Source organism: Barbus barbus (assembly GCF_936440315.1).
Source record: "Barbus barbus genome assembly, chromosome: 32".
In the NCBI taxonomy this organism is placed as follows: Eukaryota; Metazoa; Chordata; class Actinopteri; order Cypriniformes; family Cyprinidae; genus Barbus; species Barbus barbus.
In genome coordinates this window covers 27,291,397-27,310,793 of record NC_136760.1, presented here as the reverse complement: position 1 = coordinate 27,310,793, position 19,397 = coordinate 27,291,397, and the positions used below count along the sequence as shown (strand labels likewise).

The window sequence follows — 19,397 nt, the reverse complement described above, 5'->3', positions numbered from 1 at the left end:
TTTTAAAACAACTATCCACAATTTGTCACTGAAAACATTGGCATTTGGCTACCCTGAAAATTAGTCTTGGGTCATATTTTACCCTCAAATCAAAAGTAAATATAAATAAAAAAAAAAAAATCTAATAGTTTTTTTTCTTTTGATTTTAGGGTATGAAAATATTACCTGACATTGTCAGGGACATTCGTAAAATGTAAAGACAATATATAGAGATTCATGCGGAAAGAGCACAGAATGGAGCACAAAAACCCTGTGCTTCATGAAACATAATACAAAACAAAAGTAACATAAGCAGAACAAATTTCTTATGAATAATTAGGAGTGTATTTATGAATGATTTACACAGAAAAGTTTGTATTTAAAATATTTTTCTAAAATTTACATAAACGTTTTAGTTTCTACATTGAAAATGATATACATTTCTCTGTTTGACAATGACTTACGCAATGGTTTACAAAACATTTACTTAGAAATTTGAGAATGGACGAGAACCAATCTGAGCTAAGAGACAGTAAAAGATACAGAAGCAAATAAACTTGTATCCAAACTGAACACGCATACATGTCTGTACATGTAAGAAGCCGTGTGGAGCTGAATTGTGTGGAGATGGAGGGTGATGGATGGATGGATAGACAGATAAAGTAACAAGAGTTATCAGCTTTCAGCATGTCAGCCTCTAAATCCTGCCGCACACACACATAAATGAGCAGACAGCAGAGGAACACGGCTCCAGAACAAACATCTCACCCACTGAGCGAGAAGCTTTGACTCCAGTCGATCAATAACATACACAGAACCGTACATCAATAAAACTGTACAAACATCAGGTGGCCTATGAAGGTATTGCACACACCCAAACTCCAGCCACCTCTCAGCTGCAGTCAGTTAGTACAGCATACAAGCATTATAATCATCAGAATTCAAAAGATGAAAACTCTAAATCACCTACATAACTTTATATATAACTGAAATGTCTTTTGGCTGGACATTGATGCTGTCCATATGTACAACTAAACACAAAAATTAGACAATGCTTGCACATACAGTAAGCGATGAGCCAAGTTTGGACACATCTGACCTGAATGATGTTACAGACTTTTTGATCTAAATGATTCTTGGGACTTGATTTTGTCAATCTGGTATTGATCAGACAGAGTGTTGCATTCCAGAGTGGAGTCAACATTAATGAGCGTTTAATTAAGCTATTTGGCTGATTAATATTATACAATCACCTGCAGCAGAAAAGCAAAGTCATTCCACAGGCAAAGCAAGTTACTGTATGGTAGATTAGGGAATATATTCACTATTAATTAAGTGTTTTCCCTCCTAATTTGCTGCTTATTATTGATAGTAAGGTAGTTGTTGTTGTAATAGTTATGTTTAGGTATTGGGTAGGGTGAAGGGATTTAGAATATGGTCATGCATTAGTATGTGCTTTGAATGTACTAAAACAGCCAATATGCTAAGAATATGCATGCTAATAAGCAACTAACTGAATAGTGTAAAAACGAGTGAATAGTGTTCCCTAATACAGTGTTACCATAATTTGCTTAAAAAACACAAAGCCAAATACATTTTTTCTCTTTGAAATAACAAAAACATAGCTTATCAAATGTAGCTGAAATTTTGATAATGTGAACGTGCCTTTAGACTGGGGATGCACATTTAGTTAACCAGGTCAATTCAGGCTTTGTAGAAGTGGCTAAGTGGCTTTAAACAGGAGGCAGCATAATTATCTTGTAGCAAATACATTGTTTTGGCCAAATCTTCACAGAGAATGCAATCTTAGAATGCGACAAGCTCAAAGTAAACAAATACATCCAAGATGGTAGTCAAGGTGAGAAATACTGGAAGTCTTGTCTAATACAGAGGAGAAATGCATTTTTGTGCCGTGTTGAGTTGCAGCCTACATAGACACTTACGAGTTCAACTAGGATGCTATTTAAAAACAATTGCTTATGCAGGCAACAAGAAAATACACTAGATTTTGTAACAATAGTCAATAACAGACATACACACACTACAGCATAGTGTCCTGCATGCCATCAACTTCGTCCAGAACATTGTTGCGTCTGCTGCATGCATCAAGTAGTTTTTTACGAGGTCCGAGTGGGATGTGGATGCTAATGAGGTCCTGCTCAGAGCACAACAGCAATGCATCCAGGTCCATCTGCTCTCGATGGAAGATGGAGAGGAAGTCACTCAGTCCCTGAGATGCCAGGAACACTTCTAAAGGACCCGAAGATGGCTGAAGCTCGTCATCCTCCTCCTCCAAACCCAGGTCTCCTTCCTCCCATGGCAAATCCTACAGTATGCCGCCACATAAGAACAATCATCATAATTATCATAAAGCCCTCTTCCAGATGTAGATGCAGTGTCTTCTTAAACTGATTAGATCAACAGATTGACACTGACTGATTCAGATTAGCACATTTCTATCATGACAACTCTCAGAAGACTTTAGCATGGTAACGGACATGACAATGTTAATGTATTTGGTCTTGGCAGAATAGATCTGCTACACTGCTGCTGCTGCTGCTGCTGTTGGTTATTGCAGTAGTTGTAGATTGCTGATGCTGCAAGCAAGTACAGGAACTTGCTACTGCCAATGTTTATAGCGATACGGTGCTGTGAATATATAAGACATACTGCTGATGCACAAATAGCATATAAAATATCCCGTAGCAGATCTGTACAGGTGGATATGGGGAATGTGGAGGGTTTCAGAGAAACTCTGAAAGCGCGCTGCAAAATGCACAAGTGAATGCCAACCAGCCATTTAAATGTAAAGCAGTGTAGTGAAGGGATAGGAAACCACAGTCCTGGAGAACCACATTTGCTCTGCAGAGTTCAGCTCTATTCCAAATCAAACACACCTGCCTCTTCTAGTTCTAGTAATCCTGAAGACTTTTTTGGTTAGATTGGGGATGAGGCTAAACTCAGCAGGACAGTGATTCTCCGGGACCAGAGTTGCCTATCCTTTATGTGCTGCAAGTTCAAGACTGCCAATAGTAAGAATCTAGTTCAGGGGTAGCCAACCCTTTTCCTGGAGGGCCATCCTAGAGAGTGTAGTCCCAACCTGAATCAAACACACCTGAATGGGCTAATCAAGGTCTTCTGCATTACTTGAAAACAAGAGTCAGGGTGCAGGGTTAGAACTAAAGACCTTAAGAAGGTAGCCCTCCAGGAGCATTAACTTAGAACTAATCAGATGAAGATGCCACTTAATGAAACAAGTGGAATTTGTCTGGTATCTGGTGATTCTTGTTTGTACCTGCAAGTTCTTCTCTTGGAGACTCAATGAACTGCCAATGCTGACTTCATCAAGACTAGGTGATCGGAGTGGCAATCTCCCCCGTAAGCGGACATTTGGGACCCGTCCCACTGGTTCACTCCCCGCCACACTCCCCTCATTCCGTCCCATTCTGAGCACCCCATCAGTCACATAATTCCGACGGAATACCATAGTACCGAGTCCTGGGCGGTTGAACAAGGAGTCCCTACCCGAGTCTGTACTTATTTCTGAGTATGCAGCATCATACAGACCCGGATCACTAAGTGCCCGTGAAACAGTGTCTACCTCATCATCATCATCGTCTGGCCTTATGTCCTGTTTACCAGAAAACATGTTGCGGATGTTGAGCCGAGGGCTGGACTGCTGGCGTCGGTCGACATATGTTCCCTGCTTCAAGAACATGACGTCATTGCCCAGCTGAAGACCAGAGAGCGAGCGAACGCTCCTTCGCCCGTCTTCGGAAATCTTGAACGTTCCGTCGTCTTGCTTTTTCTTCTCAAGACGTCGCTGAATCTTGGTCCGGCCTCTTGTTGTGGACTGAAGCGTTGCCTGTAAAGAGAAGTTTATAATGGTCATATTCTTTGTACTACTTCACACTGTATATAAACTTTGCCACATGTTTAGGCACCCTATTTGAAGACTGACTACTTTTAGTGAACTAGCATGCACTGATGTCCACAGACGCATTACGCTACTCTAATAAAGAAGCAAGTCTTCATTTAGTAAATGCTTTATCTAAAGCAATATCCCAGGCTTTGCAGAAGAGAATAATTGTGATAAATCATGTGGGGAATGAACCAGCAACTGCTACAATCTACTGCCATGTGTTTAACAGAGTTCAAGTATATGGACACCCTCTTCTAAATTACACCTTTTACTAAAGAGCATAAGGTCAAGTCATGCAATCACTATAGGCAATCATTTTTACTAAGATAGGACAATTTTCCATTGCACCATGATGATGCCCATGTGCACAAAGGTCAATAAAGAAAACCACCTGCCTCGAACCTCAACAAACACCTTTGGGATAAATTGAAAATGCAGACTGTGAGCCAGGCTACAGTCTTATTGGTAACATGCTACACTCTTGCTTGTCTATATTTTACCAGTTCTATGCCTTTTTAGGACCCACGTGTTGTTCAGGCACAGTACCTGTGAGTATGTCATGTTGGAGTCGAGGGTGTTGAACTGAGGGATCCTTCGACTCAGGGTGCTGCTGAAACTGCTGTAACTCATCGTATCCGACGTGTCCATTGCAGCACTCTCTCTCAAGAAACGCTTCTCCATGCGTTCGTGATGCTTGCGCTGAAGCTTTTCACAGTTCTTAATGCGCTTCTCTGCGTTACGGAAGGCACGGTCCTTCAATTTGCTCACCAGTTTGGGGTTGATGGTGATCTGCTTGGCGGCGATAGAGTCCAGATATCGCACACAGTCCATGTGGCTCCTAGAGGCTGCCATGTCCAGTGGCGTGTGGTAGTCATTGTCCAAGCACCACACATTGGCGCCAAAAGACACCAGAAAGGACAGACAGTTGAGATGGCCATTAGCTGCTGCCAGGTGAAGAGGAGTGTTTCCCCAAATATCACATTTATCTGGATCTCCTCTGTGGACCAACAAAACAACAGCAGATCGGTTACATCTAATTGTATAGTTTACATCGTTACATGGTCAAAATTAGTGGTTGATGGATATGGGTTTGTCAGTGACTGATAACTGTGAGGAGGGTGGCTGATGGCCAATATATAAGACAAATTAATAATGAGAGGTTTACAAAATATTTATGCAAAGTGGTTATTTGCCGATGCTCTCAAAATGGCCAAATATTGTCTGATAAATATTAATTGGCCAAGCCGATACACTAATCAAGTCTTAGTGTAGGGTGTCTGAATACATGTGTGTGTGTCGGTGCATGAGTGCATGCGTTTATGTTCTGTTGTGTGGCAAGGTGTTGATCTGAATACGTAACATGATGCTTTGGAGCTCCACTTACTCACTGTAACACACATGTACACACACCCACACTATGCACACTGCCTTTGTGGCTCACCTCTCCAAGTCATTAAAAACTGTGCACCATGTAATGCATTCATCATCTGCATTGAAAGAGACCTGCAGTATTCATTACCGTACTTTACAATTCATTCTGTTTGTGCTTCATTCCTTAGGTACAATATTGATAATTTAGTACAAAAACCCAGTTTAATGCATGTTAGTATCACATGGAGAGCATGTTAACCAGCAATCATGGTGTCAAGATCATGTATGCTTGCAATGTCCTGTCAACAAACTGAAGCGCAACAAAGACAAATGCATTTAAAACATGCTGTATATATACTCTGCAGTTGCTGAGGTATAAATGGCAACCACCCATTAGCACAGACCAGCAGAAACGATGTGAGGTTTTATGGGACCATGCGGGGTAACAAGATTAAAATACTACAGAAAGCAAAACGTGAAAGCCTGAGGTGTATAATGGTGCTGACATTCAAGTTAGCAAAATGCCAACAGCCAAGGAAACAGGCAGACGGAAGAGGAATAGCCATAATTCATTATGTTGACCTTTAGCTGTGAACATTAACATCTTTCTCTCTGTCTGCCCATGTGTAAAATTCCTCTCCATGAACGTGCATGCAGCCCTGAACTGTCTTTAAAGACTCTGAGCATTAAAACTTACTGCTTGTTGGAAATGTAGCACAGCGTTTAGAATCTGTACTCTAGACATATTGGGGCCATAATGCATAAATTTGTGATGCAAAGTCTGTGTTGTCAATCCCATTACTGATAATGTTCCTAGTAGTGGAAAAGCCAAATCATTTTGCTCTCAGCTATTAAAAAAAAAAAGTGTATTACTCAAAATGAAAAAAATGAAAAAACAACTTTCTACTGAATAATTTTCATTTTTGGTTGGTGCCTGACTCCATTAATCTAATACACATTTTTCATAATCAACTCCTGATGGATAAAGTCAAGCACCTGCCATACATTGTTCTTGCTGAATGCTTTGTTTTACTCAGAAATAGGATGGAAAAAAGTAAAATGTGTTAAGTTAAACATGATTTACCAAAGTACAAATCAGTTCCATAGGATGATGTGAAAATATATGGAAAGGCAAAAACATTCATGGGATCAATCATGACATAAATGCTCAGACTGTACAAATCAAAGTGATCTTCTGTCCTAAACCCACACTTTGTGAAATGCTGAGTTATTATGGCTCAAACCGCAGTCATCTCTCTGTGTGAACGTGTTTTCAGTAACAGATTTGGTTCAGAGATCTGGAGGGACTGATGCAGAACACTAATTAGAGAACAGCGAGGGTGTTCACAGAGCAGAACATTTAGCGTCTGTTATTAACCTGGTCATGAGATAAGAGCCAGGTTATTTAGATCTAATTACCTAATGACTTGACAAACAGTACAACACTACTGCTCTCTCCTAAAGCCAGTTCTAAAAATGAATAGAAAACTGTGCCGTTATTCACTTTCCATCATGTTTCAAACCCACAAGATGATATTTTCAATGGAACACAGAAGAATCTTGATGCAACCTGTTCTATATGTAAAATCAAAACAACAGCATATGATTTTGGAACAACGTGAGTGTGCAAAAAAAAAAGAAAATTTTCATATCTGGTTACCAGCTAGATTGCGTGAGATATCTGTGACATAACAGATTATTACAGCATGCTTTTATCTGCAACTCTTCTGCATGAAGAGCTCATAATTTATAATTGAATATAGACCTAGTACTTTTAAGCAGTAATAACAGTAGTGACACTCAAGAGTAAATTGCATTGTTCTCTCGGGTGACCTTTATTTTAATTAACCTAGGACAGTAAATATGCAAATAATAGATATCCATCAATTAGAGCGGCTGGGTGGAGGGCTAAATTATCTCATCCTGTTAATGAAACTGCATATGCCAAAACATATACAACGCTCTCAGGTCTGGTTATCATATTAATTATTTAAAAAATGTATAAACTCTTAGAATGACATGCTTCAAGTACAACCAAATAGAAAAGGTGTTTTACAGACTGATGGAATAAATAAGTACATATCAGTGTGCAATATACATATCACAAATCTTCTCTGAAAGATACTGCAATGTTGAAGATCTCAGAGACCCCCCGGGCATTAACAATTAATGATTGAAAGAAATTTTCTTATGCTAAGATTTTCAGATGGTCAGCAAAATAATTACTGTACATTTACACAATGTGTTTTGGTGGAGTCAGTCTGACCCAACACAAGCTTTACAGATGTTACTATACTACATATTTTTGAAAAGAACATGGCTAGAATCTCAATCTCAACAGTCTTCTGGAATTAGACTTGAGCAAATATGTCATAGGTCAGCAAATATGTGACCCTGGAGCACAAAAGCAGCTTTAAATCGCTGGGGTATATTTGTAGCAATAGCCAGCAATACATTGTATGGGTCAAAATTATCCATTTTTCTTTTATGACAAAAATCATCATGTTCCAGGAAGATATTTAGTAAATTTCCTAGTGTAAATGCATCACAATTTTTGATTAGTAATATGCATTGCTAAAAATTGTCACAACTTTAAAGGTGGTTTTCTCAATATTTAGATTTTTTTTGCACCCTCAAAGATTCCAGATTTTTATATATATATATATATATATATATATATATTCCACATGAATAACTGACGCATCACTCACCCTCGTGCCACCAGCAGTCTGAGCGCATCCAGGTTGCCGTGGTGCGCGGCCCAGAGTGTCGGCGTCATCCCATCCTCATCCGGCGCGTTCAGATCTTTGCGCGTCGCGTCTTTCAGCAGGTGCAGGTGACCGTCTCGAGCCGCCCGGTGGTATTTGTCGTTCATGGTGGCAATGGATGGATATATCTCCATCGCGGCGGCGACTGACCCCTCTATCCCGGCTCACGGACGCTCATTTGGCGTGTGTTGTGTCGGCGAGATTTCACGTGCGTTTCTGGCGTCTCCACTCGAGGGACTGCTGGCAAGCTCGAGCGGTTGCTATGGGAGGAGTCCTGAATGGCCACGCCCACTTCCGGTCAGCGCACACCTGACATGTGAGAACTCAGTGACACATCCAGGTAAAATCACACTCTGTTACAAGTACATTACCAGAATGATAAATATTGATGCAGGATATGACCTAATGATTTGACGCGAATGGTAATTATATTTAGATAAAAACAAACAAAATAAACACTGTAAGTAGGCTAGTTATAATGTTACAGTGTTGAAAATAGATACCTCCTGTATTTATTCCATAAAGATATATATATATGTAAATATTGTCTATTTTATATCCACCCAGCCTTTAAACTTCTATTATTCTCCTTTGAGGCATCATACATTCTCCTCCCTGCAGCTGAGAAACTTAATACACAACAAACATTAAACTAATGCAGTGTAAACAGAGCCAAACCCTGCTGTGACCCCAGCATCACCTCGTCCTAGCAGATCTGATCAAATGTGCAGTCTTGCTGTTAGTCGAAGTACCATTGAAAGCCTGGACTTGTCATTCTCACGTCTAAGACTATTAAAAGTCTATTGAAAGTGCATGTTATTTTAATTTCATTAACTTCAATCAAAATGTTATAATTTGAGGATGACATTGTAAATCACTTATTTCTCCATGTCCTCTCTTCTAATCGCAAGCATAGCTAGAAACACTTTTCATCATTCAATCAATATATGATGCATTAAATGAAATCTCATCCTGCATTTTCCTAATTAAATATCCTGTTTTATTCAGAGACAAAATATTGCCTATTCAGAGATTATGCAGCATTTCATGTTGATTTTAACAGGTTTCTGACATATTTTGTCATTGTTTTTCATACAAAAAAAGTAGAGTTTTCGAGAGTTTTTATAGTATTTCTATACATGCAGCATTTCCAGCTTTTATAGGATGAAGTTTTTGCATCAGTTTATATACAGAGTTCATTCACACCCCTCATCACAGAGCACTATTTCAGTAAAAAAACTCCAAAAAAACAATATAAACACACTCCTCTCACTGCTCACGGGGTCAGAGACCTGAGGGTCATGTGTCCATCCTCATGGATTTGGAATGAAGCATAATGAATCAGAAATAAGTATTTCACTGAGCAGTTTAAATTCATTCATACATATATATATACTCATTTATTAGATTTCACTGAATTACACTTTTTAGAGAGAAAGTGTAAATCTGAATTAAATCTTTGTGAATGTGTCAGTTTGGAGAAATCGAGTCAGTTTTGTTGAGTTGGCTCTCTCGGTGTCATTAAATTCTCTGGATCTCAAACAGCTTGACATCAGTGTCGTACCAAACAGGAGGATCCACGTTACTAAAACAAGAAGAAAAAAGCAACTTTTATCATGCTTTAACATATTTCAAAACATAAATACATACAAAACATCATATTGATCAAGTCCTAATAAAATAATTTGAGTGACTTTCTATGCTGAGTGTAATTGAGTGTAGCTCCCACATTGTCCCGTAGAGAGAGACAGAGCGCAGGACTCACCGTAAGTAGATGATGCCCCACATGTATGTGCGGAACCACAGAGCCGTGCCCTCATTGGCCTGGTACTTGCGGATGAGGATGGGATGAGGAACCGGGAGCAAACCCACCAGAGTCCCATGCTGCAGAAACTTCAGGATCTCAGACTCGTCCGTCAAACCTCTACAAGAACAACAAGAGTATCCTCACTCAGTCAGGTCAAACTGTAAAGCTTAACAATACACATGCTTTAGGGTTCAAAACCACACTAAAAATCCAGGATTCAAATTTAAACCTGTTTAAAATCAACATGACAGAATGTTGCAGGATATTTAATGAAAAAAAAAAAAATTATATTAACTACGGTAACAATGGGCAATACATTTGTTACAGTATTTATTAATCTTTGTTAACATTAGTAAATAAAAAACAATGATTAATTTACATTTAATCATTTAGCAGACGCTTTTATCCAAAGTGACGTACAAATGAGAACAATAGAAGCAATCAGACCATCGAGAATGCAGCAGCATACAAGTGCCATGACAAGTCTCAGTTAGTCTAGCACAGTGCACGTAGCTGGCTTTTATTTATATTTTTAAATAGAATAGGTAAGTGTTAGTATTAGTTGGTCAGGTGCTGGCGAAAAAGATGCGTATTTAGATGATTTTTGAGGACCTTGTTGTTAGCTAAGGTCCATTAAATCTTAACAGATAACATTTTCTGATTAACTTAATATTGTAATTGTAAATGGTGAAATTAGCATCAACTAAGATTAATAAATGCTTTAGAAGTATTACTAGTCTGTGTTTGTTAATTAACAGAGTTAATGAAACTAATGTAAACAAATGGAGCATTTATGTAAAGCGTTACTGAAACTTTTTGAGTGTGTGAATGATGTTGGGTGTGTGTGTGTCTCACTTGTCTATGCAGATTTTCTCCACCTGAGGCACAAGCACCTGCAGGAGTCTCATTATAGTCTGTAGAGGAAGTTTACTCTTCCAGGAGAGGACCTGAAAGAGAGCATGCAGAGGTTAGATGTGATCAGAAAAATGTTTTGGAGCGGGAAACTCATTTGGCTTTTTTTTTTTTTTCATGAAACAATTTCTCACAAATATTGCAGTGTTTATGGGGTCCTCACAAACTTTGGTTTCTAATTTAAGGGTTTTATGACTGACCCAGTCTGGAGTAGGAGCCCAGTCTGATGAAGACGACACATGTTTCGGACTTCCATCACAATCCACTTTTTCAGACTTCTAAGGAATTAAAAAAAGAAAAACATTTTATTGGCGTAAATGGAAAACAAAGTAACACAGATTAAATGTCAGGGTCATCGGTGATCGCTGTACCTTGTCATCTTCACCCGTGTTCGGCTCTGTGTCTTTGACTTGTGTCTCAGAGCTGTGATCTGATTGGCTGTTGGTCGAGTCGCTCTGCTGCGGAAACAGCGTCGTTCCGTCCTCAGAAACCTGTGATGTTTCTGTTAGTTTATCAATGCCTACAACATAAACCAACAATTTATATTTTTTAACGTCAGCAGCAAGGCCATTTTTATGGCGAGAACAAGGTGAATAACAAAAGTCATACAATTAACAAAAATTATGTTGACAATTGGACAAAAAAAAAAAAAACCTACAAGACTTCTAAATCAGTTAAACATCTCTAAATAAAACCAGAATTTTAATAAACCAACAAATTGGCTGTTAACTTACAATACAGCAACAATTTGTTTGCATCCAAAGTTAAATAAAAAAATCAGAATATAGCATATTTCCAAATAAAACTGGTTAATTCAGATATCTAAGTGATCTGTTAAAGTCACAAGTTTTTTGTTGCACATCAAAGAATTTATTCAGTAAATATGTTTTCACTGTAGTTTATGCACATTTTCTTTTGGATAAAGAAATCATCCACCTCAGATGCATGCACACAGTTTTTTTTATGCACGTTATGATTTCATGCACTGGATACATAATTTCTATCCAGCTTTTTTATGACATATTTCTAAATTTGCATAAAAATGTGGATGGAAACAGCTACTGGACTCTTAATAGTCAACATACTGAGATGGAAGAGTGCAACCGTGTATGATGAATTGGGTTGCGTACGTGGCATGGCCTTCAAGCTTGCGTTCAGAGTGCCTGTTTGAACCGGTGTGGTTTTATATGGTGCTTCACTACAGGCAGTGTTGCATGGGTTGTTGGTCTCCATGAAGACGGCATTATTGGTGCTGATGCTCCTGCTTTTCTTCTGCAGGGATTTCTGGATTGAGTTGACGTCTGTAGGCAGGTTGGCCAGCTGGTGAAAGAGGTTGCGTTTGCGAATGATGCTGTACACCAGGTTAAAGTTACCTGATTTTAAGAGACAGGTGAATACAAATGCTTATGAAATTTACAGTAAACAACTGAGTTTCATAGACCAAAGTTGTAAGATTGTATACCAAGGTTCGCCACAGAAATCATATTTTAGGGTAAAATTATTTGCATTCAAATAAAGACTTTTGCTGCTTCATATTTTTTTAGTCATTTAAATGAAGAACTGCCAGCACGACTGTGGCGACTGTATTTACAGCAGCGATGAAGCTTCAAAAGCAATTTACCATCGAACTGGTACTGAATGACGTTGTTAAAAACTTCAAGCAAAAAGAAAACCAGGTGATGGTTAACAGGGGAGCAGAACAGGAACCACGGGCTTGAGAAAACTTCCAGCAGGTGTAGTAGTTTGTTGGCTGCTACCATAGACAGACTTTTCAGGTAAGGAGAAACTGAAAAAAACAACAGCAATGATTCATCAGGAAGTGAAAACAATATCTCACAATGTATGTACTTTTTAACCTTGCTTACTGTTGACTATAATAGTGAGCAGACAGTCATACAGGGGCTGCAGTCGCTGATGTCCACTGGTGATGATTTTATGGAAAACCTGTCGATCAAAAAAAAAAAAAAAAAAAAAAAATTTTATAATATATATATAATATATATATATATATAATGCAAATCTTATTAGCTTATATTTCAAGGAATGCATGAACTGAAAAGATGCAACAAGTTGGTTTGGATAAAAGCATCTGCCAAATGCATAAATGCAAATATGCATTAAGGATGCATGTTTAACCAATTGTGGTGCACAAAGTTTTAATTTGCAGCTGTGTGAGTGAGATTGGAGAGCTTTAGAAAATTTAAAGACTTAAATTAAATTTTGGGTCTGTTCTTTACAAAAAGACTTCAAAAGACATGCAATATTGCACAAGTCATATGGACTACTTTTACTCAACTTATTTAATTTGATTTTTGGCTTTTAAAATATCAATCTCCAATATGACGTATCTGTGTTTATCTCACCACTATCAGCAGGTCAGCATGAGTCCCAGAGAACACCGAAATATCCATTGGCACACGCACACTGTAGGGTTTATTTAGACGCACCCCAAAATTCCTCTCTCCACTTAACAGCAACAAGATGAACACGCCGATATGCACCAGACCGACACGTGCTGCAAACAGATGTATAAACACACTAACACACACGGCTATTATCACATACGCAGTCCATAATAATAAAACACCATTAGAAATGGGCAATAAACTGAATTAAGATGAGACATACAGGAAAATAATTTGAAAATGTGAAAAATTTTAACAAAAATAAAAGTCTCTCAGAATACAGTAATATATATAGGTTAAAATATATGGGTGAATTTCTTTTGTATGTGTAACACTGAATGCTTCAGATACTCACACTGATTGGCACGAGCGTCACTGAGATAGAATAGAATTGGTACCAGAATATCCAGCACGTCGCTGCTCTTCAACACATAGAACAGGAACTTCTAAAACTCAAGAGATGAAGAAACATCACAGGGTGCACAGCTATTTTTCAACAAATTACATAAGGATTGTAAAACAGTAATTAAAAAACAATTATTTTATTTAAAATATTTATTAAAAAATACTCAAAACAACAAAATGTGGCACCTTGTTGAGGTCACAGAGTTTCCAGAAAAGCACCAGCAGCTCCTGATGAAACTGGATTTTCTTGCAGGAATGGGGCAGGTATGTCTGCAGCAGCGGGTTATTGAGCAGCCGGCTGATTCCTCGCAAGATAAAATGAAAATCCTACGTGCAAAAAATACATGCATTTAGAAATTATTATGAAAGATAATATGTGAGGTTACTGATCTTTTACAGAGTATTCTATTACATGTGTAAGGTAGAAGCTGAGGGCTGTTGCAGTTGATTTGGGATGGTTGTTAAGTGTGTGCGTCTCACCTCTTCTCTATGAATTCGAGACAGGTAGTTCACAAAAAGGTTTTCGCCTCTTGTTGCCTGAAAAACATCATGAGGAAAAATCTGATACTCAAGCTGAGCGTTTGAAATACTGATCTATCATAATACTGAACACAGGCTCTCTTACAAAACCTAGTGCACTGCTTAGACAACATTCTTGGGCATGCTTTGTTCCTGTTTCAAATGCACTAAAATTATGCCGTCTTTTTACACAAGATTTGGATGCCATTTAAGCAAAAGTTAAAAACATAAATTTTTGGATGTTATCAGATGACATGATGTTGTATTTAAAATATTTTAGTTTAGGATGCTTGTCTAATGTTTTTAAAAGTTAATATTGTTCAAGGACGTTCAGAGAACATTTAAAAGTAACATTAAGATATAAAAAAATTGATGTTTTGAATGTTTAAAAGAACATTCAGAAATATCAGCAAAACAACCAAATAATTTTTTTTAAATGTTCAGGTTTTAAAGTTTTTTTTACAGAAACCGTATTTTCATAACAGTGCACTGCTTAGAAACATTAGCTAAATGTTCAAATTATATTTTTTAAAACATTCAGTTTTTTAAACATTTTTGTAACTAATCAAAATATTAGCAAAATGTTCAAAAAGCATTTTTAAAACATTCAACATTTTTTAAAAACGGAATGTTTTGAAAACATTTAAAATGTTCAGTTCTTTTGATGTTCAGAGCACATTCAGAAATAATGTTAGAAAAACATTCTTCGAATATATTTTTTCTTAGCCGGGATGCTAATCTGAACATCTGTGAGTCCTGTTACCTGGCATCCTTCAGCAGTTCTGTTCTTGTTGTAATCAGCAGAGCAGGTGTCAGTGTTGGTGTTCAGGTTTGGGCTGGTGTTTGAGTTATCGATGAGCTCTTGCTCCAGTGAAACGATCAGTGTCTGCAGCGCCAGCTCTGCTATCACCCCCCGCTGGTCAGAGAACATCAGGTGATTGTATGGGAGACCGTACCCGATAGGATCATACGCACATACCACGTTAAGAAGAGAGGTGAAGAGCGGCAGGACATGTCTGACAGACAGAGAGAGCAAACTTTAATTGTTGCATAATGCATTACCAACAAATGACAACAAATGAGTGCATATGAGTTTACCTGTTTTCTCCAGAGCAAAAGAACGAGACCCAGGGGTTGAGTTTGTGTGTCTCAGATGGAGACTGGTACATTTCTTCTGAGAAACATGTCAATAAAAGCTTCAACAACTCTGTCCTGAGAGTGAGAAAAAGAGATTGAAAGACAAAGAAATAATACTTAATACTCTTAAAAATCAAGGATGCAATAAATTGATCAAAAACGAGAGCAAAGACATTTATAAAGTTAGAAAAGATTTCTCTCAGATAAATGCTGTTCTTCTGAGCTTTCTATTCACCAAAGAATACATCACTGTTTCCACAAAAGTATGAAGCACAACTGTTTTCAACATTGATAATAATCAGAAATGTTTCTTGAGCAGTAAATCAGTATATTATTATGATTTCTGGAGGATCATGTGACACTGAAGACTGGAGAAATGCTGTATGCTGAGATTCAGTTTTGATCACAGGAATAAATTACAATTTAAAATATATTAAAATAGAAAACAGTTTATTTGAATTGTAATAATATTTTACAATAAGTAAAGTTAACTATTTTTGACAAAATATATTCAAATTTGGTGTGCATAAAAGACTTCTTTTCAAAAACTGTTATTTTTCCCAATACAATAAAAACCTTCACAGTTGTCATGTACACTTCAGAATGTATTAGATTTATAAGACAAATGTAATGTGGTCACATGCAAACTACTACTGGCTGTAAACTAGGTCAGCGTGTGTAGAAAGAACATATAAGTGTTGTAAAAAGGGACAGGGCAGTATGAAGTGGACAAATCTCTGACCTGTTGGAGTCATGGGTGTGATTGAGAGGCGGAGTCTGAGCAAATCCAACGCCAGCTTCCCAGATGAACTCACAGCTGTCGATGGACTGGATATCAGACGGGCCATCCTGAACACACACATAACTTATGTCTATAAATTAAACTATTTCTTTCTTTCTTCACATGTAGATGGACAGAAACTCTCAAACTGGTGTTCACAAACCCCTGGAACATCATGAAATGCCTAAGCAGGTACTTCTTGGCTATAATAAGTAATATGGATCTTAGATAGTTAGATATGGATAGTCAAGAGGTCTGGCAGACTAGGAAGACTCGAGATAGAGAGAGAGGGTTACCGCACTGGTCTTGCTGTGGCTCTCGACAGTGAAGTCTGGACAGAAAAGCAGATCAGAAATAGCTGTGAGGAGAGACTCCGCCAACGGCCGCGTGCTCTCGTCATCGCTTTCATCCTGCATCAACACACACCAATTAAATCTATCCTTCTACAAAGAAGTCATGTTTTTAAATCACAAAAGCATTAAGTTCATGCATTCCTTTTTTTAAACAGTGCATACTTCAAGACTTCAAGCTCGTCTGACAAGTGTTTGAGAAGCTATTGGCTTTCTAAAGAGTTTCATGCACACAATCACACCAATACACTCATTCTGCTCGCTTCGTCTCTTTACTCACAGGATATTTAATACACTGTCGATCTTTGAGACAGACACAATCAGAGCAGTGTTATAGGCTGGTAACAGGAGACCGTAAAAATGCACCGCAGAACAAGCTCTCTCACAAATGTTTAAAACAAAAGTTCAAGCTAGGCAAAGCTTTTGTGTGTAGCTTCTTAAAACCTGCTTGCACAGCTCATGTTCGCCGGTGATGTTCTGGGAGAGTGTGCAAATGGCACATTTTACTTTAGTGCATATTCAACCATTTGGAGAGTTACCCACTCTGAAAGCAATTCTGAAATTTCCCTCACCACAGACTTGCCCACTTTTGGCACGGTGGACCAGAAGAAACCACGCCAGTCTGGATCCTCGAAGATATACGGCAGAATCCGAGTCAACAGACGAGTGCAGCTCAGCACGGCCTGTCTGTCTCTCTCACACACACAGCCTGAGTCAGCATTCAACACGAGCCTTTCCACCGCCTGCAAAAAAAACTATTAACTATTAAAAAATGACTAGTACTTTAGACAAATCAATTGATTTAATTACATTCCTTTGAACTTTATTTTTTTTTAAAGATAACATCTAAACAACAAATATTACTCTGGAATATTTGCAAGAAAAACTAATTCATTTTATATGCATAAACCTTCACTTTTAGATGAAAACGATTTTTCATGCTGCAAAGGTTGATTAATATTCATGCTTATTCAAGTTTATCAACAAACTTCAGTCCCAAAAGTATATGTAAGATATTGGAAAGAGCCTGTATATATTTAACAAATGCATTTGAGACAAATCTAAGTCATAGATAAAAAACAAAAACAAACCAAACATAACAAAACTTATGCATAACGCCTCAGTAAATAACTGTCAAAAAGGGCATCAAACTAAATTTATATTTAAATATATATATATACATACAGAAACAAAACAAAAAATGAATAAATTAGCTTTTTCAAAAATTTGGTTGCTCTACTAATAATATGCATTTTTCAGATATTTTTATGCATCAAAACAGACCTAAATACATGTACATTCATGCGAGAGTTATATTATTGGTCTACAAAACATTTAATTTTATATATCAGTGGTCTCCTCTCTTGGTGGCAATCATGTTAAAATCACATCATCACTTTTTTTCTCATTATTGACCTCTATTATGGGACACAGACTGTACCTTGTAACAGAGGGTTGCCAGATTGGATGGAGACTCCTCTCTCACAGCACGGATCTCAGCAGCAGGAACCAGAGCAAAAATATCCTGCGCCGTCAAGTTGACGTCAGTCCAGAACTGGTCCCAGAACACATCCTCAGAGGCCTCTACGGGCTACAAATCCCACAAGGGTCCATTTTTAAAAGGCAAAATAAAAAAAAACATTTTTTTTTTTAGAATAAATGCATTGAGATGAGATAGATCTAGTGCAGGAGTGTCGAGGGCTGCAGCCCTGCAGAGTTTAGTTCCAACCCTGCTCCAACACACACACCATGTAGTTTTCAAATAAGCCTGAATGATTATATTAGCTGGATCAGATGTGTTTAATTAGGGTTATATCTAAACTGTGCAGGACTGTGGCCCGCAGGAAGTGAGTTTGACACCCTTGGTCTAGTGACATCTTTGGTCAATACACATCTTCCCCGGTTTCTTCTTTTCATTATATTCATTATGTCGTCAAAAATGTAAAAGATGTTAATGGTCCTAAATGCTTAATTTTCTACCCAAATACAAAATATTATATTTTTCCCTTTATTCTTTACTATACTTTGTTACAGGAAAGGGTGTTGACAGAATAATAAATTTTTAATTTAAAATTAATTTAAATTCTGTTTTATTGAGAAAACATTAAAGCAGGTCAGTTTCAACTTAAATGAGCATCACCCGTAAAACTCAATAAGAAACGAGGAAATGCCAAACGAACATACGCGTGACTGCACACAGCTGTCATATTATATATCACGTTTTTATATATTAAAAACCTAAAATCTTATATTAAAGGAAAGGTTTAATATCCGAATGAGTGTATAAAGTTTAATATTATCAGATATTCTGAGAAAAACAGCCGACAGTTCTCCATCTGTTACACTTTAACAGCGCTTTGGAACATTTTTAACCCTGTACAAAAGTCACATATATCAAATAAAATAAACCTGACCTGTGTTTTGGTAGTAAGTTGTATCACCGCTTTTCTGAAGTGCAGTTTGGAGTCTGAATTACCCATCTCACTGGGATCTATCCACCGCGCACCTGTAGCACAGGTGAACACGACGCCAAATTACCAATCCTACTACGGCAAAGGCTTCGCTCATGAATATTAATTACGCTGTACTGACGTCGACGTTAACCTGCCTGGCGCATCCAATCGCGTAATGCATTCATATTTGAGACTCGTTGATTCGCCAGCAGCATTGACGTCCATTCCAACCTTTAGCCAATCAGTGTGATCGATTGAGCAAATGTCCCGTTACGTCATGAATATACATGAGGCAAGGCTGTAGTAGGAACCATTTGTTCGTGACCAGGATGCAAGTATGGTATTTTTCCGGGTGTGTAAAGTAAATATTTGCTCAAAGATTACCCTTTAAAAGTGGAATACCTCAAGCACACTGTGAATGAATATTAAGCTGTTACTTTAAAGGCGCAGCCAACATTGAATACAATGGACTGTCCTCAGAATAACACACCATCATTCATTCATGTTTCCTTTATTATTCTGCATTATGGCATTAAATACATTGTGATTTAAATACAGTAAACACTTAATATTTTCTCTCTCTCTGCA

At 37.8% G+C, this 19,397-nt stretch overlaps 2 protein-coding genes across 2 annotated transcripts; both read right to left on the bottom strand.

Annotated features, from left to right (window-relative positions):
- Window positions 1-2,020: 2,020 nt before the first annotated feature.
- Window positions 2,021-8,147, bottom strand: LOC306852748 (pre-mRNA splicing regulator USH1G-like; the record flags this gene model as incomplete). The annotated part of the gene is made up of 4 exons (XM_079389813.1): window positions 2,021-2,305; window positions 3,275-3,844; window positions 4,448-4,898; window positions 7,984-8,147. The coding sequence occupies 4 exons, from the start codon at window positions 8,145-8,147 to the stop codon at window positions 2,021-2,023; spliced, it is 1,470 nt and encodes a 489-aa protein (XP_079245939.1).
- Window positions 8,148-9,513: 1,366 nt separating this feature from the next.
- On the bottom strand, window positions 9,514-18,836 carry LOC306852325 (protein HID1-like; the record flags this gene model as incomplete). The annotated part of the gene is made up of 19 exons (XM_079389044.1): window positions 9,514-9,625; window positions 9,806-9,964; window positions 10,703-10,794; window positions 10,960-11,037; window positions 11,131-11,279; window positions 11,890-12,132; window positions 12,381-12,545; window positions 12,625-12,703; window positions 13,123-13,274; window positions 13,520-13,610; window positions 13,756-13,896; window positions 14,050-14,106; window positions 14,852-15,104; window positions 15,187-15,300; window positions 15,968-16,074; window positions 16,303-16,416; window positions 16,929-17,099; window positions 17,798-17,947; window positions 18,771-18,836. The coding sequence occupies 19 exons, from the start codon at window positions 18,834-18,836 to the stop codon at window positions 9,562-9,564; spliced, it is 2,445 nt and encodes an 814-aa protein (XP_079245170.1). The 3' UTR covers window positions 9,514-9,561.
- Between the last annotated feature and the right edge of the window lie 561 nt (window positions 18,837-19,397).